The sequence below is a fragment of the Pleurodeles waltl genome, chromosome 7, assembly GCF_031143425.1.
Source record: "Pleurodeles waltl isolate 20211129_DDA chromosome 7, aPleWal1.hap1.20221129, whole genome shotgun sequence".
NCBI lineage: Eukaryota > Metazoa > Chordata > Amphibia > Caudata > Salamandridae > Pleurodeles > Pleurodeles waltl.
The window spans coordinates 1,516,607,505-1,516,631,998 of NC_090446.1; the positions used below are offsets into that span (position 1 = coordinate 1,516,607,505).

The 24,494-nt window shown below is 48.5% G+C and overlaps 1 protein-coding gene across 2 annotated transcripts in view; it reads right to left on the reverse strand.

The window, feature by feature from the left end:
- The window catches only part of XRCC1 (X-ray repair cross complementing 1), a 215,217-nt gene that overhangs the window by 17,841 nt on the left and 172,882 nt on the right, over positions 1-24,494 (reverse strand). The window contains exons 13-14 of one of the 2 annotated variants that reach the window (XM_069201327.1): positions 13,260-13,311; positions 11,698-11,825 (exon numbers count right to left, since the gene is read on the reverse strand). In XM_069201327.1, coding sequence (XP_069057428.1) covers positions 11,698-11,825; positions 13,260-13,311 — 180 coding nt within the window. The remainder of the gene's footprint in view (positions 1-11,697; positions 11,826-13,259; positions 13,312-24,494) is intronic. The other variant, XM_069201328.1, reaches the window with a different exon arrangement.

A 24,494-nucleotide genomic window follows, 5' to 3' on the forward strand; every position in this document is an offset into this window, starting at 1 on the left:
TGCTTTCCCCTTTTTAAATCTTTAAAAAACAAAAATGACAATAAAACTCCTCCCTGAAGTTACTCGGAAAGACATCGGGCGGGCTCTGATCAAACCTAGACTGGATTAGCCCAAGGGCTTGTATCCGGGAGCACCAGAGGACATGATCAACAGGCTGTGGAACGTGTGCAGAGCGTGGCGGCGCATCTCGTTTTGAACATACCCAAATGGCAGTCTTCTGGGGAAGATCTGAAGCAGCTGCATTGGCTGCCTATCAAGCAAAAGGTTCAGTTCAAGCGCTAAAGGTCACTCACAGAGCTGTACACAAAAAAAGTCAGTCTCACAAAACAAAAAAGTGAAAAAATACATACCATACGGGGCATTCCGCTCAGCAAATCAAAACCTGCCATGCACTCCTAGGGTGTATAAAGCAACAGCGGGTGGGAGATCCGGCTCCTTTCGGGCGGCCAGCCTGTGTTATTCCATGCCGGAACATATTCGGCCAACTAGGATGGATCCCGCATTTAAGGTTGGCCTTTCTGTTTGGAGGAGGGCAGACAGGCCCCCTTTCTGTTAGCCTAGCACCGGGACGCTTCCCTGGAAGCAGCTGTTCCCACTTTGGAAATTATTTTTCATTCATTCATCACTGGCTGAATGAACTAGAGTCGGACCCCATTCTTCTAGGGTGCTACATAGACCAGACATCCCGCTGATCTACAGGGGGCACGGATGCTGGTACTCACCGTAAAGCTGAAAGGGATCATTGCTCAAACCGTGGTGGTGAAACCCTCTGTGATTGAGAAATGTCCCTCTCCTGCCTTTGGTCTTCGAAAGGCAGATGGGTGCTTCACGGACATTAGTTACTCATGAACTGGCTTTACCTACCTCCTTGTCGAACAGCGTCATGCACCTTACCTAGACCTCTGGTCAGCAAATGACACACTCTGAGCGTGGAATCCACATCTCTGACATTCAGGACAGCCTTCACTGCATACTTGGAGGCTACCCTGCCCCATTTCTAGATCTCCACTCATGCCTAAGGATTGCTGCCAGCAGGAATGGTAGCAGTTCCATGTTCACATTGCTCCAGGTCTTATCTAGTCTCAAGCACCTCTGCAATGGCTGCGCTTGTCAGGAGGGTTGTCATCACAGCACTTTCATGTCCACGGCCTCTAGCTTCCTTTTTCTCTTTTATACGTTCCGCTGAGAGATCACAGACAGGGTTCAAGGCGCTCCACGCACAGCTGCTACCACTACAACTCCAGCTTAGCTATAGGCTGACTATAAATGCGACAGACACAGGAGACCTGTACTGCTGGCCTTGCTGTAATAGGATTGCTGGCACTCTGGAAGGATTCCTGAACTGATCTGTCTCTTCTTTCCAATGTGGTCCATCAAAGGAGGAACCAGCAATGTTCTCTCAGGTGCCTGTGACAGCACAAACAGGAAACCTTGGTCTTCAGCCTACTGCATAGTTAGGCCAAACTCAGATGACACTTAATCAATCTGTGCAGTAAAGAGAAGATTCCCTCAGAAGGTGACAAGGCCAGGGGAGTATGCAACTTCTCTGGGATATATAAACTACTAGGACCTTTATCATAATCTGGTGGGGTCGCAAGAAATGCTTCAAAGTCGATCTTCCCATCGCCCTCATGGAACAATTGCCTGAGTATTATGATGAACGGATGACAGCATCAGTAGTGTGGTTCAATCATTCCTGGTCTTAAGGGTGTATGGTATTTTCTCACGCTTCCTCAGGACGTTCTTTAGTTTACACAATATATTCCTCTAACATTCTTGGTTCTTTTGGGCGTCTGCTCTGTCGCCATGGGACAAATGCCTTTTCTTCATATATTGTCTCCCCACTTTTAGGATAGCCGGTCAGGATCTGCAGCAAGGATACTGGCCATGGTGATGCAGATGCGTGGCACGTGGCGGCGGGAAGCCCATGGTGTGTACATCCAGAGGAGAAGGCTCACTGGATTCTGAAGAGTACTTTGAGGAAGTTAAGCCATACTGCAGGGACCTCAGGGGCTTCTTTCTTGATTTCTCAGTATTCCTCCAGTGGGAGAAAATAGGCTTGGGATCTAGAGTTTGAGATGAAATACTTTTTGCTGCCATTCTAAGTTTCTTTAAATAAGAACTAACCAGGAAAAATCGAGACACAGTACATGTTTGTAGGAAGTTGGCTCTGTATGCACTATTTCAAAGTAAGGAATAGTATGCACAGAGTCCAAGGGTTCCCCTTAGAGGTAAGATAGTGGCAAAAAGAGAATACTAATGCTCTATTTTGTGGTAGTGTGGTCGAGCAGTAGGCTTATCAAAGGAGTAGTGTTAAGCATTTGTTGTACATACACAGGCAATAAATGAGGAACACACACTCAGAGACAATTTCAGGCCAATAGGTTTTTGTATAGAAATGAAAATGTCACTTACCCAGTGTACATCTGTTCGTGGCATCAGTCGCAGTAGATTCGCATGTTTTGCAATAGCTCGCCATCTGGTGTTGGGCCGGAGTGTTACAAGTTGTTTTTCTTCGAAGAAGTCTTTCGAGTCACGGGACCGAGTGACTCCTCCTTTTGTCTCCATTGCGCATGGGCGTCGACTCCATCTTCGATTGTTTTTCCCCGCAGAGGGTGAGGTAGGAGTTGAATTGTAGTAATAGTGCCCATGCAATGGAGTGACTAAGTATGTACCTATTTAAGGTTGAGATGATACCTATACAAATAGTTGAAGGTAACTTCCAGACTGCTACAGGCTCCCGGGGAGGCGGGTGGGCACATGCGAATCTACTGCGACTGATGCCACGAACAGATGTACACTGGGTAAGTGACATTTTCAGTTCGATGGCATCTGTCGCTGTAGATACGCATGTTTTGCATAGACTAGTAAGCAGTTATCTCCCCAAAAGCGGTGGATCAGCCTGTAGGAGTGGAAGTAGTTTGAAATAATGTTCTTAATACGGCTTGACCTACTGTGGCTTGTTGTGCGGATAACACGTCTACACAGTAGTGCTTGGTGAATGTGTGAGGCGTAGACCATGTGGCTGCCTTACATATTTCTTGCATTGGGATGTTTCCTAGAAAGGCCATGGTAGCACCTTTCTTTCTGGTTGAGTGTGCCCTTGGTGTAATGGGCAGCTGTCGTTTAGCTTTAAGGTAGCAGATTTGGATGCATTTAACTATCCATCTGGCTATACCTTGTTTTGATATTGGGTTTCCTGCATGAGGTTTTTGAAATGCAATAAATAGTTGTTTAGTCTTTCTGATGTTATTTGTTCTGTCAATGTAATACATCAATGCTCTTTTGACATCTAATGTATGTAGTGCCCTTTCGGCTACGGTATCTGGCTGTGGAAAGAACACTGGAAGTTCCACTGTTTGGTTTAAATGGAACGGTGAAATAACCTTTGGCAAAAATTTAGGATTGGTCCTTAGGACGACCTTATTCTTGTGTAGTTGTATAAAAGGTTCTTGTATTGTAAACGCCTGAATCTCGCTTACTCTTCTTAGGGAAGTAATGGCGATGAGAAATGCCACCTTCCAGGTTAGGAACTGTATTTCGCAGGAGTGCATGGGTTCAAAAGGTGGACCCATAAGTCTAGTTAGGACAACATTTAGGTTCCATGAAGGAACAGGTGGTGTTCTCGGTGGTATAATTCTCCTAAGGCCCTCCATGAATGCTTTAATGACTGGTATCTTATATAGGGAAGTTGAATAGGTAGTCTGCAGGTATGCAGATATTGCTGCAAGGTGTATTTTAATGGAAGAGAAAGCCAGGTTAGATTTTTGTAAGTGAAGCAAGTAACCCACTACATGTTCTGGAGTTGTGTGTAATGGTTGTATTTGATTAATATGGCAGTAGCAGACAAACCTCTTCCATTTACTTGCATAGCAGTGCCTGGTGGATGGCCTTCTGGCTTGCTTTATGACTTCCATACATTCTTGGGTAAGTTGTAAGTGCCCGAATTCTAGGATTTCAGGAGCCAGATTGCTAGATTCAGCGATGCTGGATCTGGGTGTCTGATCTTTTGGTTGTGCTGTGTCAACAGATCTGGCCTGTTGGGCAATTTGATGCAGGGTACTACTGATAGGTCTAGCAGCGTTGTGTACCAGGGTTGCCTTGCCCAAGTTGGTGCTATTAATATGAGTTTGAGTTTGTTTTGACTGAGTTTGTTTACCAGGTAAGGAAGGAGAGGGAGAGGAGGAAAAGCGTAAGCAAATATCCCTGACCAGTTCATCCATAGGGCATTGCCTTGGGACTGTTTGTGTGGGTATCTGGATGCGAAGTTTTGGCATTTTGCGTTCTCCTTTGTCGCAAACAAGTCTATCTGAGGTGTTCCCCAGAGTTTGAAATAAGTGTTCAGAATTTGGGGGTGAATTTCCCATTCGTGGACCTGTTGGTGATCTCGAGAGAGATTGTCTGCGAGTTGATTTTGGATCCCTGGTATAAATTGTGCTAATAGGCGAATTTGGTTGTGAATTGCCCAACGCCAAATCTTTTGTGCTAGCAGGCATAACTGCGTGGAGTGCGTCCCCCCTTGCTTGTTTAGGTAATACATTGTTGTCATGTTGTCTGTTTTGACGAGAATGTATTTGTGAACTATTATTGGTTGGAAAGCTTTTAGTGCTTGAAAAACTGATTGAAAAAAGGTGATTTATATGCAGTTTTGTTTGATGTATGTCCCATTGTCCTTGGATGCTGTGTTGATTGAGGTGTGCTCCCCACCCTGTCATGGAAGCATCTGTTGTTATTACGTATTGTGGCACTGGGTCTTGGAAAGGCCGCCCTTTGTTTAAATTTATGTTGTTCCACCACAGAAGCGAGAGGTAAGTTTGGCGGTCTATTAACACCAGATCTAGAAGGTGACCCTGTGCTTGAGACCACTGTGATGCTAGGCACTGTTGTAAGGGCCTCATGTGCAGTCTTGCGTTTGGGACAATGGCTATGCATGAAGACATCATGCCTAGGAGTTGTAATACCATCTTTGCTTGTATCCTTTGTGTTGGATACATGCGTTGTATGATGGTGTTGAAATTTTGAATTCTTTGGGGACTTGGAGTGGCTACTCCTTTTGATGTGTCTATTATGGCTCCTAGGTATTGTTGTACCTTGCGCGGCAGAATGTTGGATTTTGTGAAGTTGACGGTGAACCCTAGTTTGAAGAGGGTTTGTATGATATGATTTGTGTGATTTGAGCACTCTATTAACGAATGGGCCTTGATTAGCCAGTCGTCCAGATATGGGAACACATGTATTTGCTGCCTTCTTATGTGTGCAGCGACTACCGCTAGACATTTGGTAAAGACTCTTGGTGCGGTTGTTAATCCGAAAGGCAGTACCTTGAATTGGTAATGTATTCCTTTGAATACAAACCTTAGGTATTTCCTGTGCGATGGGTGTATTGGTATATGGAAATAAGCATCCTTGAGGTCTAAAGTTGCCATGTAGTCGTGTAGTTTTAGCAATGGTAATACTTCTTGTAGTGTGACCATGTGAAAGTGGTCTGATTTGATGAAAGTGTTCACTACTCTGAGGTCTAGGATTGGTCTCAGCGTTTTGTCCTTCTTTGGAATCAGAAAGTACAGTGAGTAAACTCCTGTGTTTATTTGTGTGTTTGGCACTAATTCGATTGCATTCTTTTGCAATAGTGCCTGCACTTCTATCTCCAGGAGATTGGAATGATGTTTTGTCAAATTCTGTGCTTTTGGTGGTATGTTTGGAGGGAATTGTAGAAATTCTATGCAATAACCATGTTGGATAATTGCTAGAACCCAAGTGTCTGTAGTGATTTCCTCGCATGCTTTGTAATAATGACTTATTCTTCCCCCCACTGGTGTTGTGTGGAGGGGGTGAGTGACATGTGAGTCACTGTTTAGTAGTAGGGGTTTTGGGGCTTTGAAATCTTCCTCTATTTCTAGGGAATTGCCCTCCTCTATATTGTCCCCGAAAACCTCCTCTATACTGTCCTTGGTAACTGGACGGTGTTGCTTGTGAGGTGCTGGCTTGTGTGTTCTGACCCCGAAACCCCCCTCTAAAGGGTGTTTTACGGAATGTGCTGTAATTCCCTCTGCTCTGCGGGGAGTAGAGTGCGCCCATGGCTTTAGCAGTGTCCGTGTCTTTTTTAAGTTTCTCAATGGCTGTGTCCACTTCTGGACCGAACAGTTCTCTTTCGTTAAAAGGCATATTGAGAACTGCTTGCTGAATCTCTGGCTTAAATCCAGATGTTCTGAGCCATGCATGCCTTCTAATAGTTACAGATGTATTAATTGTCCATGCAGCTGTATCTGCAGCGTCCATGGAGGAGCGGATCTGGTTGTTGGAAATGGTCTGTCCCTCCTCCACCACTTGTTTTGCCCTATTTTGTAGGTCCTTGGGCAGATGTTCAATGAGATGTTGCATCTCATCCCAATGGGCTCTGTCGTAGCGCGCAAGTAGTGCCTGGGAGTTCGCGATGCGCCACTGGTTTGCAGCTTGTGCTGCGACTCTCTTACCAGCTGCATCGAACTTGCGGCTTTCTTTATCTGGGGGTGGTGCATCTCCAGATGTGTGGGAGTTCGCCCTTTTCCTAGCTGCACCTACAACAACAGAGTCTGGTGGCAGCTGTGTAGTGATGAAAGCCGGGTCTGTAGGAGGCGCCTTATACTTCTTTTCCACCCTTGGTGTGATTGCCCTACTTTTGACCGGTTCCTTAAAGATGTCTTTTGCGTGCCGGAGCATACCAGGGAGCATAGGCAGGCTTTGGTATGAGCTGTGGGTGGAGGAGAGTGTATTGAACAAAAAATCATCCTCGACCTGTTCAGAGTGGAGGCTTACATTATGAAATTGTGCTGCTCTAGCCACCACTTGAGAATACGCGGTGCTGTCCTCAGGTGGAGATGGCTTCGTAGGGTATGCCTCCGGACTGTTATCTGACACTGGGGCGTCGTATAGGTCCCATGCGTCTTGATCTTGGTCACCCTGGCTCATGGTGGTGTGAGCTGGGGAGTGTGATGGAGTTTGTTCTGGTGAGACGTTAATCACGGGCGGAGGAGAGGGTGGTGGGGTAACCTTTTTAACCACTTTTGGTTGTGGTGTCTGTTCAGTTTGGAACTCCAACCTTCTCTTTCTTCTAATAGGGGGAAGGGTGCTTATTTTTCCTGTCCCCTGCTGTATGAAAATACGTTTTTGCGTATGGTCCACATCAGTTGATTGTAGCTCTTCCTCAAACCTATGCCTTTGCATTTGGGAGGTTAGCGAGTGCTCTTCTGTATAAGAGCCTGAAGCTGGGTCGGTTGCAGTTTGTTTCGGGACCGAAACCCTGTCTGCGTCTTTTTTCGGCTCCGAGGTGACTTTTTTCTTTTTCGGGGCCGAAACCTCTCGGCGCCGATCTTCTTCGGGGCCGCTGTCTCGGCGTCGAGCCGTGTCTACACCGGCTTCTCGGTGTCGATGCTTGTCTCCAGCACTCTCTCGGTCCCGAGAAGGCTGCGTGCCGGTGTCTCGACCGGAGTCGGACGATCTCGGCACTGTTTGGGCCTTTTTCGGTGCCGACGGTCGGTCACCGAATTTATGGGTCGAGCCATGGCCTGGTGGCAGTGGCGTCCCCTGGGCCTTGTAAATCTTCCTCTGAGTGGTTTTCGACGTCTTACTCACGGTTTGTGTATCGTCGAATCCTTCGGAGTCCGAGTCTTGGATCGAGAAGGTACCTTCCTCTTCTTGTTCCTCGAACTCTCGGTGGGCTGTCGGCGCGGACGCCATCTGAAGTCTTCTGGCTCGACGGTCTCGGAGTGTTTTTCGGGACCGGAACGCACGACAGGCCTCGCAGGTGTCTTCACTGTGCTCAGGTGACAGGCACAGGTTGCAGACCAAGTGTTGGTCTGTGTAGGGGTATTTACTGTGGCATTTGGGGCAGAAACGGAACGGGGTCCGTTCCATCGGTGTTCTTCAGCACGTGGTCGGGCCGACCAGGCCCCGACGGGGGATCGAAAAAACTACCCCGAAGGGCACCGGAGCTCTTCGATCCTTCGACGCGGTGTTGAATCTAACTACGCCGATCCCGAACGCAACAATACCGACGAAAATCTTCCGAAATTTAGCTATTTTTCCGTTCCGAAACTCGGAGCGACAAGAACACGTCCGAACCCGATGGCGGAAAAAAAACAATCGAAGATGGAGTCGACGCCCATGCGCAATGGAGACAAAAGGAGGAGTCACTCGGTCCCGTGACTCGAAAGACTTCTTCGAAGAAAAACAACTTGTAACACTCCGGCCCAACACCAGATGGCGAGCTATTGCAAAACATGCGTATCTACAGCGACAGATGCCATCGAACAATATATTTTCTTAGTTTATTTTAAGAACCACAGGTTCAAATTTTACATGTAATACTTCAATTGAAAGGTATTGCAGGTAAGTACTTTAGGAACTTTGAATAATCACAATAGCATATATACTTTTCAAATAAATCACATATAGCTATTTTAAAACTAGACAGTGCAATTTTCAACAGTTCCTGGGGGAGGTAAGTATTTGTTAGTTTTTGTAGGTAAGTAAACCACCTACGGGGTTCAAGTTTGGGTCCAAGGTAGCCCACCGTTGGGGGTTCAGAGCAACCCCAAAGTTACCACACCAGCAGCTCAGGGCCGGTCAGGTGCAGAGTTCAAAGTGGTGCCCAAAACGCATAGGCTTCAATGGAGAAGGGGGTGCCCCGGTTCCAGTCTGCCGGCAGGTAAGTACCCGCGTCTTCGGAGGGCAGACCAGGGGGGTTTTGTAGGGCACCGGGGGGGACACAAGTTAGCACAGAAAGTACACCCTCAGCAGCACGGGGGCGGCCGGGTGCAGTGTGCAAACACACGTCGGGTTTCCAATGTATATCAATGGGAGACCAAGGGGTCTCTTCAGCGATGCAGGCAGGCAAGGTGGGGGGGGGGGCTTCTCGGGGTAGCCACCACCTGGGCAAGGGAGAGGGCCTCCTGGGGGTCACTCCTGCACTGGAGTTCCGATCTTTCAGGTCCTGGGGGCTGCGGGTGCAGAGTCTTTACCAGGCGTCGGGATCTGGGAAGCATGCAGTCGCGGTCAGGGGGAGCCTCGGGATACCCTCTGCAGGCGTCGCTGTGGGGGCTCAAGGGGGGCAACTCTGGTTACTCACAGTCTCGTAGTCGCCGGGGAGTCCTCCCTGAAGTGTTGTTTCTCCACAAGTCGAACCGGGGCGTCGGGTGCAGAGTAGCAAGTCTCACGCTTCCGGCGGGAAACGCAGTTGTCTTGTAGTTGCTTCTTTGGAAACAAAGTTGCAGTCTTGGGTGAACAGAGCCGCTGTCCTCGGGAGTTTCTTGGTCCTTCTAGAGCAGGGCAGTCCTCTGAGGATTCAGAGGTCGCTGGTCCTGGGGAAAGCGTCGCTGGAGCAGTGTCTTTTAGAAGTGGGGAGACAGGCCGGTAGAGCTGGGGCCAAAGCAGTTGGTGTCTCCGTCTTCTCTGCAGAGTCTTTCAGCTTAGCAGTCCTCTTCTTCTTAGGTTGCAGGAATCTGAGTTCCTAGGTTCTGGGGAGCCCCTAAATACAGAATTTAGGGGTGTGTTTAGGTCAGGGAGGGCAGTAGCCAATGGCTACTAGCCCTGAGGGTGGCTACACCCTCTTTGTAACTCCTCCCAAGGGGAGGGGGTCACATTCCTATCCCTATTGGGGGGATCCTCCATCTGCAAGATGGAGGATTCCTAAAAGTCAGAGTCACTTCAGCTCAGGTTGCCATTGGGGCTGTCCTGACTGGTCAGTGACTCCTTGTTTTTCTCATTATCTCCTCCGGCCTTGCCGCCAAAAGTGGGGCCGTGGCCGGAGGGGGCGGGCAACTCCACTAGCTGGAATGCCCTGTGGTGCAGTAACAAAGGGGGTGAGCCTTTGAGGCTCACCGCCAGGTGTTACAGCTCCTGCAAGGGGGAGGTGATAAGCATCTCCACCCAGTGCAGGCTTTGTTACTAGCCACAGAGTGACAAAGGCACTCTCCCCATGTGGCCAGCAACATGTCTCGAGTGTGGCAGGCTGCTAAAACCAGTCAGCCTACACGGGTAGTTGGTTAAGGTTTCAGGGGCACCTCTAAGGTGCCCTCTGGGGTGTATTTTACAATAAAAATGTACACTGGCATCAGTGTGCATTTATTGTGCTGAGAAGGTTGATACCAGACTTCCTAGTTTTCAGTGTAGCCATTATGGTGCTGTGGAGTTTGTGTTTGACAGACTCCCAGACCATATACTCTTATGGCTACCCTGCACTTACAATGTCTAAGGTTTTGCTTAGGCACTGTAGGGGCACAGTGCTCATGCACTGGTGCCCTCACCTATGGCATAGTGCACCCTGCCTTAGGGCTGTAAGGCCTGCTAGAGGGGTGACTTATCTATACTGCATAGGCAGTGTGAGGTTGGCATGGCACCCTGAGGGGAGTGCCATGTCGACTTACTCGTTTTGTCCTCACTAGCACACACAAGCTGGCAAGCAGTGTGTCTGTGCTGAGTGAGGGGTCCCCAGGGTGGCATAAGTTATGCTGCAGCCCTTAGAGACCTTCCCTGGCATCAGGGCCCTTGGTACCAGGGGTACAAGTTGCAAGGGACTTATCTGGATTCCAGGGTGTGCCAATTGTGTAAACAAAAGTACAGGTTAGGGAAAGAACACTGGTGCTGGGGCCTGGTTAGCAGGCCTCAGCACACTTTCAAATCAAAACATAGCATCAGCAAAGGCAAAAAGTCAGGAGGTAACCATGCCAAGGAGGCATTTCCTTACAATGTTCCTCCTAGAACTTTCTTTCCATGTCCTTTAAGAGAAGCTCTGGAATAACACGTACTGTGACAGAATACAGGAAATACACAAACTTGAGCTGTTGGTCATCCTTAAAGATGTTTTGTTTCTCAAACTGCTCCGTTTTAGGGCTTATTATTCCAGCCACAAACACACTTTGGGTCGCTCTGCTCCCTTCATCCTCCCAGCTATGTGCTTAGATGAAGTAGATAAAAAGTGGAAAGTCCTTTAGAAGATTCCCAAGCACTACTGTAAACAGTAATCGTCTGACCGAGCATCGTTTCAGTCGCTTACTGGGAAGTACCAAGGCAGATCGGTATGAGTAAAATGAGCTCAACTGAATGTGAACAAGCCTCTTACAGGGAAAGCAGGGTTAAAAACCCAACATGCCACATGTTATTTACTTCTTTATTTTACCAGCGCATTCATAGCTTGACACTGGGAATATTCAGCAACACATGATCCAAAACCAGCAAAGCAAAGGCCCCTTTGGTGACACTATGCAAGATCATAAAAACAACCCAACAGCTTAGAATAGAGCACAGTGTGTAGAGGTTTTGTAAAGTGCAACTAGACAACCATGAAATCAGATTGGAGTATTTCAAGGGGAGAGAAATAAGTGCTACAGAAACCCAAAGAATCAGGAGAGGCAGAAAAGGTGTCTTCAAGTGTTCTCTTCTGGACAAACAGATCTTACACGGCTACAGTAGTTTGTTTCATTTATGGCATGTGATATTACAACAGGTACCAGAGAAAAGGCTGACTGCGGGTGTCTCTTCTCAATCGTACACCAGCCAAGCGACAAGGCTCGGTGATGCAAGGGGGCTGTGCTGGGCTTGGAAGGTAAACAGACAATCTGGAACTGCCAAAGCCACACTGGTAGAACCCCGCATTAGTGGACCTAGACCCACTCTGAAAAAGCCGTACATTCAGGCTATAAAACGCCACGTGCGCTGTACCTGGGAGCTCAGGGATGGGCAGATCCACATCATCATCGATGTCTGTATTTTCATCCGTTGATGCTGCATACGGATCTTTCTCCTTTTTGACACTGGGTTCCAGCTTTGTTTGCTTCTTTTCTGTAATCCTGAGAGAAGAGGGAAGAAGGAATCGGTCACACTCCTGTGGAGACACAGCGGGAAAGGGCAAACAAAGTCCTGATACTATGAGGACAACCGGAAGGTGAAAACACAGCTAGTTGTACACACATCTGGCAAGGAAGACAGAGGGGAAAACCTAATTACTGTCAATCTTGTTGGGAGATTAGAGGGCAAGGATCTAACAGTCACACCCCTCTGGTGGTATCTTAAACAATACAAAACAAGTCCAACTAGGTCTGAGAGGGTCAAAGAGGCTGTTGTGTACATGTGTGCACAGACACCAGCAGCTCACGCGCACAACATCTCAATGTAAGGTGTGGAACAAGTCATACAGTACTATAGAAAATGCATGGGATTTTCTAGGTGGAGGGGTGGTTAATATTAGCTGAACGGCACTGGTACTAGGACTGGATTAGCAGGAAGTGCTGCAGGATACACAGGGATGAATACTAGTATCATGATGCAAGACAGAATTGGGATGTATCTGAAAAGCTGTGTGTAGGACCCAGTGCAGGAGAGCTCCCAATGTCACAAGTGAGTCACAGAGGCAGAGATGGATGGTTCTCAGCCTGAAATATAAGTAGAAACAAAAGGCCAAGACTAAGGTACAGGGGCAGAACTGCATGATGTGCTCGTATTAGATTAGAAAGGGAATGAAGAATTGGGGTTCTCTGAAAAACAAGTTTATTGGTCCCAGTCCTGGAATGTTGGGTGTGTTTTCAGATCAAGATTGAAATGCTCATGCAAAACTATATACTGGTCCAAGTACTGGTGTGGCACACTGCAGAGCTTTCTTGCAGCTCTGCAATATTAGGGGATCTTCAGGTGCCATATGTTGTTTGCCAGAGCTCAGACAGGTCTTACTGCATCCGAGGATGCTGTGTGTTAGGGCAGAGGAGTACTGGAAGAGCTGCCAGTGTTTCAGTACTGGAGTAGCACGGATGGTGCTGGTCAGAAGTGAAGAGTATTGGAAAGACCGTGCAAAAGCAATGGCAAAACTGTGAGTCGGCCAGTGATGAATCAATACGGGGCTGTTTCTAAAAGGATTCAAATTCATCTATCAATGTTCATTGCAGAAATAAAAGGGGATCCTTCAGGCCAGCATCCCTTGTGGTCAGAGTGTTGGGGTCCTGCAGGCCACTGTTGAAGTGTTTGACCTAGCTGAGTTTGGTCTGGGTGGGGGGTGATTGTGAGTGTCATGCCTGGAAGGCATCAAAAGAGAAGTGTGGGAGCCACAATGCATGGACTGCCGCAGCTCAAAATTACCGTGCATGAGAAAAACTCTGTGTGCTTTCCAACGCAGCAGGCTCTGTAGTCAGCATCTCAAATAAACAGTCAACCTCGATAAGACATGGAAAGCTGCTATCGCAAACATCCTGTGGTGACATTTTCAAAGATACTCCATCATAGTGCAAACTCACCGTCTTAATTCATCCTCTGTATCTCCACCGGAGTCCTCAGCGCCATGGTCTTCTGAAAGCAAACAAAGGAGACCTTTACTATATAATTTACTCAGCCAGGAGATTGTGGCCAGCTTTAACGGATCCCAAGAATCGTCTGCATCTGTTTCCCAAGTCTTGAAGACATATTTGATGGCCTCTTCTGGGGACTGGCCTGAGGGCTAGGAGTATTTCTGCGCATGGCACATGTTGTATGGCTATGTTAGTTAGGGTTTAGACATGCTGTTTTGGCTAACTAGGCCTGACACTGTGCACTTTAACCTGCTTACATTTCTAAACATCACTGCTTTATTTTTCTAGCAATAGCTACATTTGCGGTGCTGTTTAATTTTCTCTAGCTCGTTGTTCTTTCGCCTAGGAAAGCATCACGTTCTTAGTAGGACATTGTGAGAAAGTAGCCTCTTTCTAGCCTTGTTACCCCCACTTTTGGCCTGTTTGTGGGTGTATATCAGGGTGTTTTCACTGTCTCACTGGGATCCTGCCAGCCAGGGCCCAGTGCTCATAGTGAAAACCCTATGTTTTCAGTATGTTTGTTATGTGTCACTGTAAATGTAAAAATGTAAATTAGCACTTGTATAGCGCACTACTCACCCGTTAGGGTCTCAAGGCGCTGTACTCATACCGCTATGGAACCCCTCCTGGCTTTTCCCTGGGAGGCGCCCACTCCTGAGCACCCCCAGGGTGAAGCCAGGCATCCAAGCGCTGTTGGGGCCGTTGTGGAGATTAAGCAAGCTATTGCCCAGTGTAGGAAGTTGGCTCTGTATGTGCTATTTCAAAGTAAGGAATAGCATGCACAGAGTCCAAGGGTTCCCCTTAGAGGTAAAATAGTGGTAAAAAGAGATAATACTAATGCTCTATTTTGTGGTAGTGTGGTCGAGCAGTAGGCTTATCCAAGGAGTAGTGTTAAGCATTTGTTGTACATACACATAGACAATAAATGAGGTACACACACTCAGAGACAAATCCAGCCAATAGGTTTTGTTATAGAAAAATATTTTTTCTTAGTTTATTTTAAGAACCACAGGTTCAAATTTCACATGTAATAGCTTGTTTGGAAGGTATTGCAGGTAAGTACTCTAGGAACTTTGAATCATTACATTAGCATGAATACTTTTGTCATAAAACACAATAAGCTGTTTTAAAAGTGGACACACTGCAATTTTCACAGTTCCTGGGGGAGGTAAGTTATTGTTAGTTTCAACAGGTAAGTAAGGCACTTACAGGTTTCAGTTTTTGGTCCAAGGTAGCCCACCGTTGGGGGTTCAGAGCAACCCCAAAGTTATCACACCAGCAGCTCAGGGCCGGTCAGGTGCAAAGGTCAAAGAGGTGCCCAAAACACATAGGCTATAATGGAGAGAAGGGGGTGCCCCGGTTCCAGTCTGCCAGCAGGTAAGTACCCGCGTCTTCGGAGGGCAGACCAGGGGGGTTTTGTAGGGCACCGGGGGGGGGACACAAAGTAGCACAGAAGGTACACCCTCAGCAGCGCGGGGGCGGCCGGGTGCAGTGTGCAAACACGCGTTGGGTTTCCTTCAGGTTTCAATGGGAGACCAAGGGGTCTCTTCAGCGATGCAGGCAGGCAAGGGGGGGGCTCCTCGGGGTAGCCACCACCTGGGCAAGGGAGAGGGCCTCCTGGGGGTCACTCCTGCACAGAAGTTCCGTTTCTTTAGGGGCTGGGGACTGCGGGTGCAGGGTCTTTTCCAGCCGTCGGGAAATGGAGTTCAGACAGTCGCGGTCAGGGTGAGCCTGGGGATTCCCTCTGCAGGCGTCGCTGTGGGGGCTCAGGGGGGACAACTTTGGTTACTCACAGTCGTAGAGTCGCCGGAGGGTCCTCCCTGAGTTGGTTGTTCTCCACCAGTCGAGTCGGGGTCGCCGGGTGCAGTGTTGCAAGTCTCACGCTTCTTGCGGGGAGTTGCAGGGGTCTTTAAATCTACTCCTTGTAACAAAGTTGCAGTTCTTTTGGAGCAGTGCAGCTGTCCTCGGGAGTTTCTTGTCTTTTTCGAAGCAGGGCAGTCCTCAGAGGATTCAGAGGTCGCTGGTCCCTTGGAAAGCGTCGCTGGAGCAGGTTTCTTTGGAAGGCAGGAGACAGGCCGGTAAGTCTGAGGCCAAGGCAGTTGGTGTCTTCTGTTCTTCCTCTGCAGGGGTTTGTCAGCTCGGCAGTCCTTCTTCTTGTAGTTGCAGGAATCTAACTCTTTAGGTTCAGGGAAGCCCTTAAATACTAAATTTAAGGGCGTGTTTAGGTCTGGGGGGTTAGTAGCCAATGGCTACTAGCCCTGAGGGTGGGTACACCCTCTTTGTGCTTCCTCCCAAGGGGAGGGGGTCACATCCCTAATCCTATTGGGGGAATCCTCCATCTGCAAGATGGAGGATTTCTAAAAGTTAGAGTCACCTCAGCTCAGGACACCTTAGGGGCTGTCCTGACTGGCCAGTGACTCCTCCTTGTTTTTCTCATTATCTCTCCTGGACTTGCCGCCAAAAGTGGGGGCTGGGTCCAGGAGGCGGGCATCTCCACTAGCTGGAGTGCCCTGGGGCATTGTAACACGAAGCTTGAGCCTTTGAAGCTCACTGCTAGGTGTTACAGTTCCTGCAGGGGGGAGGTGTGAAGCACCTCCACCCAGGGCAGGCTTTGTTTCTGTCCTCAGAGAGCACAAAGGCTCTCACCGCATGAGGTCAGACACTCGTCTCTCAGCAGCAGGCTGGCACAGACCAGTCAGTCCTGCACTGAACAATTGGGTAAAATACAGGGGGTATCTCTAAGATGCCCTCTGTGTGCATTTTTTAATAAATCCAACACTGGCATCAGTGTGGGTTTATTATTCTGAGAAGTTTGATACTAAACTTCCCAGTATTCAGTGTAGCCATTATGGAGCTGTGGAGTTCGTTTTTGACAGACTCCCAGCCCATATACTCTTATGGCTACCCTGCACTTACAATGTCTAAGGTTTTGCTTAGACACTGTAGGGGCATAGTGCTCATGCACATATGCCCTCACCTGTGGTATAGTGCACCCTGCCTTAGGGCTGTAAGGCCTACTAGAGGGGTGACTTACCTATGCCACAGGCAGTGGGAGGTTGGCATGGCACCCTGAGGGGAGTGTCATGTCGACTTAGTCATTTTCTCCCCATCAGCACACACACGCTGGTAAGCAGTGTGTCTGTGCTGAGTGAGGGGTCCCTAGGGTGGCATAAGACATGCTGCAGCCTTTAGAGACCTTCCCTGGCATCAGGGCCCTTGGTACCAGGGGTACCAGTTACAAGGGACTTACCTAGGTGCCAGGGTTGTGCCAATTGTGGAAACAATGGTACATTTTAGGTGAAAGAACACTGGTGCTGGGGCCTGGTTAGCAGGGTCCCAGCACACTTCTCAGTCAAGTCAGCATCAGTATCAGGCAAAAAGTGGGGGGTAACTGCAACAGGGAGCCATTTCTTTACACCCAGAGTTGCAGAGTGGGACCCATGAATTAGATTAGGCACCGAGGCGAGAATTATCTGGTCAAGGGGAATTGAGCCCAAGACCTGCCGAAGCGGGACTTGAACCCTGGTCTTGAGCCAGATCTCTGCTTCAGGGTCTGCCGCTCTAACCATTGAGCCACACTTCTCCACTTGAGCCACACTTCTCCACTTCTGCTAGCCAGGACCCCAGTGCTCATAAGTTTGTGACCTATATTTATGTGTTCCCTGTGTGATGCCTAACTGTCTCACTGAGGCTCTGCTAACCAGAACCTCAGTGGTTATGCTCTCTCTGTACAAATTGTCACTAACAGGCTAATGACCAATTTTACCAATTTACATTGGCATATTGGAACACCCTTATAACTCCCTAGTATATGGTACTGAGGTACCCAGGGTATTGGGGTTCCAGGAGATCCCTATGGGCTGCAGCATTTCTTTTGCCACCCATACGGAGCTCTGACAATTCTTACACAGGCCTGCCACTGCAGCCTGAGTGAAATAACATCCACATGATCATGGAATTGCCCCCTCAATGCCATCCTGGCATTGTTGGCACAATCCCATGATCCCACGGGTCTCTAGCACAGACCCGGGTACTGCCAAACTGCCTTTTCAGGGGTTTCACTGCAGCTGCTGCTGCTGCCAACCCCTCAGACAGGTTTCTGCCCTCCTGGGGTCCAGCCAGGCTTGTGGCCCAGGAAGGCAGAACAAAGGACTTCCTCAGAGAGAGGGTGTTACACCCTCTCCCTTTGGAAAAAGGTGTTAAGGCAGGGGAGGAGTAGCCTCCCCCAGCCTCTGGAAATGCTTTCATGGGCACAGATGGTGCCCATTTCTGCATAAGCCAGTCTACACCGGTTCAGGGACCCTTCAGCCCTGCTCTGGCACGAAACTGGACACAGGAAAGGTGTAAAGAAATGGCTCCCTGTTGCAGTTACCCCCCACTTTTTGCCTGATACTGATGCTGACTTGACTGAGAAGTGTGCTGGGACCCTGCTAACCAGGCCCCAGCACCAGTGTTCTTTCACCTAAAATGTACCATTGTTTCCACAATTGGCACAACCCTGGCACCTAGGTAAGTCCCTTGTAACTGGTACCCCTGGTACCAAGGGCCCTGATGCCAGGGAAGGTCTCTAAGGGCTGCAGCATGTCTTATGCCACCCTAGGGACCCCTCACTCAGCACAGACACACTGCTTGCCAGCTTGTGTGTGCTGGTGGGGAGAAAATGACTAAGTCGACATGGCACTCCCCTCAGGGTGCCATGCCAACCTCCCACTGCCTGTGGCATAGGTAAGTCACCCCTCTAGTAGGCCTTACAGCCCTAAGGCAGGGTGCACTATACCACAGGTGAGGGCATATGTGCATGAGCACTATGCCCCTACAGTGTCTAAGCAAGACCTTAGACATTGTAAGTGCAGGGTAGCCATAAGAGTATATGGGCTGGGAGTCTGTCAAAAACGAACTCCACAGCTCCATAATGGCTACACTGAATACTGGGAAGTTTAGTATCAAACTTCTCAGAATAATAAACCCACACTGATGCCAGTGTTGGATTTATTAAAAAATGCCCACAGAGAGCATCTTAGAGATGCCCCCTGTATTTTACCCAATTGTTCAGTGTAGGCTGACTGGTTCCAGCAGCCTGCCACACTAGAGACATGTTGCTGGCCCCATGGGGAGAGTGCCTTTGTCACTCTGAGGCCAGTAACAAAGCCTGCACTGGGTGGAGATGCAAACACCTCCCCCAGGCAGGAGCTGTCACACCTGGCGGTGAGCCTCAAAGGCTCACCCCTTTGTGCCAGCAACGCAGGACACTCCAGCTAGTGGAGTTGCCCACCCCCTCCGGCCACAGCCCCCACTTTTGGCGGCAAGGCCGGAGAAAATAATGAGAAAAACAAGGAGGAGTCACTGGCCAGTCAGGACAGCCCCTAAGGTGTCCTGAGCTGAAGTGACTCTAACTTTTAGAAATCCTCCATCTTGCAGATGGAGGATTCCCCAATAGGATTAGGGATGTGACCCCCTCCCCTTGGGAGGAGGCACAAAGAGGGTGTACCCACCCTCAGGGCTAGTAGCCATTGGCTACTAACCCCCGAGACCTAAACACGCCCTTAAATTTAGTATTTAAGGGCTCCCCTGAACCTAAGAATTTAGATTCCTGCAACTTACCTGAAGAAGAAGACTGCTGAGCTGAAAAACCCCTGCAGAGGAAGAACAGAAGACACCAACTGCTTTGGCCCTGTCCTACCGGCCTGTCTCCTGCCTTCCAAAGAACCCTGCTCCAGCTACGCTTTCCAAGGGACCAGCGACCTCTGAATCCTCTGAGGACTGCCCCGCTTCAAGAAAGACTAGAAACTCCCGAGGACAGCGGCACTGCTCCAAAAGAACTGCAACTTTGTTTCAAGGAGCAGCTTTAAAGACCCCTGCAACTCCCAGCAAGAAGCGTGAGACTTGCAACACTGCACCCGGCGACCCCGACTCGACTGGTGGAGAAACAACGCTTCAGGGAGGACCCTCCGGCGACTCTACGACTGTGAGTAACCAAAGTTGTCCCCCCTGAGCCCCCACAGCGACGCCTGCAGAGGGAATCCCGAGGCTCCCCCTGACCACGACTGCCTGAACTCCCTTTCCCGACGGCTGGAAAAGACTCTGCACCCGCAGCCCCCAGCACCTAAAGGAACGGAACTCCTGTGCAGGAGTGACCCCCAGGAGGCCCTCTCCCTTGCCCAGGTGGTGGCTACCCCGAGGAGCCCCCCCCCTTGCCTGCCTGCGACGCTGAAGAGATCCCTTGATCTCTCATTGATTTACATTGCAAACCCGATGCTTGTTTCTACACTGCACCCGGCCGCCCCAGTGCCGCTGAGGGTGTACTTTTTGTGTGAACTTGTGTCCCCCCCGGTGCCCTACAAAACCCCCCTGGTCTGCCCTCCGAAGACGCAGGTACTTACCTGCTGGCAGGCCGGAACAGGGGCACCCCCTTCTCTCCATTGCAGCCTATGTGTTTTTGGCACCTCTTTGACCTCTGCACCTGACCGGCCCTGAGCTGCTGGTGTGGTAACTTTGGGGTTGCTCTGAACCCCCAACGGTGGGCTACCTTGGACCAAAAACTGAAACCTGTAAGTGACTTACTTACCTGTGAAAACTTACCTCCCCCAGGAACTGTGAAAATTGCACTAAGTGTCCACTTTTAAAACAGCTTATTGTGTTTTATGTAAAAAGTATACATGCTAATGTAATGATTTAAAGTTCCTGAAGTACTTACCTGCAATACCTTTCAAATGAGATATTACATGTAGAATTTGAACCTGTGGTTCTTAAAATAAACTAAGAAAAGATATTTTTTTATAACAAAACCTATTGGCTGGATTTGTCCCTGAGTGTGTGTTCCTCATTTATTGCCTGTGTGTATGTACAACAAATGCTTAACACTACTCCTTTGATAAGCCTACTGCTCGACCACACTACCACAAAATAGAGCATTAGTATTATCTCTTTTTGCCACTATCTTACCTCTAAGGGGAACCCTTGGACTCTGTGCATGCTATTCCTTACTTTGAAATAGCACATACAGAGCCAACTTCCTACAAAAGGGGAGTGACCACTCCCCTGACCTGCACCTCCCCTGGGAGGTGCCCAGAGCTCCTCCAGTGTGCTCCAGACCTCTGCCATGTTGGAAACAGAGGTGCTGCTGGCACACTGGACTGCTCTGAGTGGCCAGGGCCAGCAGGTGACGTCAGAGACTCCTTCTGATAGGCTCCTTCAGGTGTTGCTAGCCTATCCTCTCTCCTAAGTAGCCAAACACTCTTTTCTGGCTATTTAGAGTCTCTGCTTTGGGGAATTCCTTAGATAACGAATGCAAGAGCTCATCAGAGTTCCTCTGCATCTCTCTCTTCACCTTCTGCCAAGGAATCGACTGCTGACCGCGCTGGAAGCCTGCAAAACTGCAACTAAGTAGCAAAGACGACTACTGCGACACTGTAACGCTGATCCTGCCGCCTTCTCGACTGTTTTGCTGGTGGTGCATGCTGTGGGGGTAGTCTGCCTCCTCTCTGCACTAGAAGCTCCGAAGAAATCTCCCGTGGGTCGACGGAATCTTCCCCCTGCAACCGCAGGCACCAAAGAACTGCATCACCGGTCCTCTGGGTCTCCTCTCAGCACGACGAGCGAGGTCCCCTGAACTCAGCAACTCTGTCCAAGTGACTCCCACAGTCCAGTGACTCTTCAGTCCAAGTTTGGAGGAGGTAAGTCCTTGCCTCCCCAGGCCAGACTGCATTGCTGGGAACCGCGTCTTTTGCAGCTACTCCGGCTCCTGTGCACTTTTCCAGGATTTCCTTTGTACACAGCCAAGCCTGGGTCCACGGCACTCTAACCTGCATTGCACGACCTCCTGAGTTGTCCTCCGGCGGCGTGGGACTCTTTTGTGCAACTTCGGGTGAGCACCGTTTCACGCCACTTCGTAGTGCCTGTTCCAGCACTTCTGCGGGTGCTGCTTGCTTCTGAGAGGGCTCCTTGTCTTGCTGGACGCCCCCTCTGTCCCCTCACGCAATTGGCGACATCCTGGTCCCTCCTGGGCCACAGCAGCATCCAAAAACCCTAACCGCGAGCGTTGCAGCTAGCAAGGCTTGTTTGCGGTCTTTCTTCAGGAAAACACTTCTGCACGACTCTTCACGACGTGGGACATCCATCCCCCAAAGGGGAAGTTTCTAGCCCTTGTCGTTCTTGCAGAATCCTCAGCTTCTACTGCCCAGTAGCAGCTTCTTTGCACCCACAGCTGGCATTTCCTGGGCATCTGCCCACTTCCGACTTGATGGTGACTTTTGGACTTGGTCCCCTTGTTCCACAGGTACTCTCGTCTGGAAATCCATCGTTGTTGCATTGCTGGTGTTGGTCTTTCCTGCAGAATTCCCCTATCACGACTTCTGTGCTCTTTGGGGAACTTCAGTGCACTTTGCACTCACTTTTCAGGGTCTTGGGGTGGGCTATTTTTCTAACCCTCCCTGTTTTCTTACAGTCCCAGCGACCCTCTACAAGGTCACATAGGTTTGGGGTCCATTCGTGGTTCGCATTCCACTTTCAGAGTATATGGTTTGTGTTGCCCCTATCCTTATGTGTCCCCATTGCATCCTATTGTAACTATACATTGTTTGCACTGTTTTCTATTGCTATACTGCATATTTTTGGTATTGTGTACATATATCTTGTGTATATTTGCTATCCTCATACTGAGGGTACTCACTGAGATACTTTGGCATATTGTCATAAAAATAAAGTACCTTTATTTTTAGTATATCTGTGTATTGTGTTTTCTTATGATATTGTGCAAGTGACACTAGTGGTACTGTAGGAGCTTCACTCGTCTCCTAGTTCAGCCTAAGCTGCTCTGCTAAGCTACCATTTTCTATCAGCCTAAGCTGCTAGACACCCCTATACACTAATAAGGGATAACTGGACCTGGTGCAAGGTGTAAGTACCCCTTGGTACCCACTACAAGCCAGTCCAGCCTCCTACAGACATGTAGTTTGTTTTGTGCTTTATCCAAGGCTACAGTCAGATAGGGTTGCCGACAAATGTGGTATACCGTGTTTCCTGCATTCACAGAAAACAATACATTAAGAAGTGGGTACCTTTTTGTAGAATGTCAGCTGTTTTATTGTGAAACACCCTTTCAGTCCAAAACCCGTTAGAGGGAGATTCCAGCCAGATGACCACGAGCTTATGCTGATTGCTGTCCGCTTCACTACAGCTACTTGCTTAGAGAGACCAAGCCCTGAACTGAATGGGGATGGTATCTCGCTAGACCTCAGGCCTCTTTTTCAAGTGTGAGGGACGATGTCCTCCCAGGGGGAAAGCCAACGGGCAGATTAGGCTTAGTATGCTGTGCTCGTACATAGCATAGGTGAGAGGTTATATATCCACCCCCCTGTTTAGACCGCATGGTAGGACTGTTTTTGTGTTTTAAATTTTTAGTCACATATCAGCTCCTATTGTTTTCTATCATTCTCGTTATTGCTGAGCACCTGCTTTTATCTAAGATGCAGATAATTTGATAAATGCTTATTTAACTATACTCTGCCTCTGTTGTCTTTGCCCGAGTGAGATTTTGGTAACTGAGAGAAAGGGAGGCGATCTGATATACCACGATTCTAAGCGGAGTCTATCTTACCATGAGCTCGGTTGGCACAATCATCTCGGTCGGAGATGAGGAACTGCCAGTTAGCCGGAAAACCCGGATAAGGCCGACCGGTGTCACCTGGTGTGGAATTTTACTCAGTACCCACTACCCAGGCGATCATACCGCCCAAATCCAGTAGCCTTATTGTCCCAATGAGAACCTATGCGACAATGTCAAGTAAGAGGCATGTTTGAGCAACTATGAGTTACTCCGTCTTTGGTACATGTTGAGAAGGCAAATGGTGGGTAGCGAGAGAGAGAAAGGTGAGTACATGGGCTTGTCTGCAAGACGCCATTCTATGGGAATGGAAATTAACCAACAATAACAAGGACAGAACACATACAATGATATGCATTCTTCAGTTGTTTTGATGAGCAGGGATCGAAGAGACATTTTGTGGACACTGAACAACACCGTCCCATAAATCCCCTATTGTGATATGGGAGCCACGGTTGACATCAGCTCCATTATAGCTGTCAATTACTCCAAGAAACTCAAGTGGAGGACGCCTTAGCAAGTCACGGATGCCAAGGAATAATTAGAGACATAAGTGAGTACAAAGCCAAAGCACAGAACACCACAGTCTTGAGGATAATCACCCATGAAAAAACAGACAGAGAAAAAGGGAGGAATAGACTGATGCAATAAGAGAGCGAGACAAATGTGCAGATTGACAGACTAGAAGACATAGGTCCTCTTATCCCAGATTAGAATTGCCACAAGCCAGATACTACTCAAAAGCCAATGACCAAAAAAGGGGATGCCTTTGGTCATATCACAAATTTCAAAACTGTATACTCATCCAGCATTTCTATTAGATTAGTAAATTGCAATTCTGGAGAATGGTGCGCTAAGAATGAAAAACACTTCTTAAAGATGTAAGGTAGATTTAAAAAATGGGGCTCAGCTTTGTGGAAAAATCTGCAAAAAACCTGAGTCACTTCTAACTCTTAGGATCCAGGTTGCAGGATGATATACACCCTACAGAAAGATCAATGCTGTCCTTCATAAAGAGGAGAGACTATACAAAATGACAGTTAACAGCAACACAAACATGTTCCAAAATCATGGTAGCACAATAATCACAAGCGGGCCAGTCAAGGGAGTGGAAAAGCAACAGAAGACAAGTGCAATAATAAAATGATGAGGAGATTGCAGTCTAACTCAAACCAGAATAACTTGTCAAGGAATTAAGGTCCCCAAACATGTTCTTGTATGGTGTTATTTCATGCTACATTCACAGCACAGAATTAATACCCAATGCAAGCTCATGTTTAAAGAAAGCCAGCCACCATACCAGTGCTCAACCCACCAGAGGTCTCATAAATAATCCTTTGCACATGTCTTAACGTCCCTATTTAGTGAAAAAGGCCTAGAATTCATACCATTCAGCAGACTGAAATAATTGCCTGAACCTACTAAGATTAATGACATTGAAGTGGTGCAGTCTAATGCTAACAGCATAAAGCTGGGTAGGGGTGTGGAATTCCTACAGCCCGACGCCCAGGGCATATTGTTCTAGGTCAAGGACAACAAGTTTTCATATTTATTTTGTCCTTGGGACCACTAGGCCCAACCCC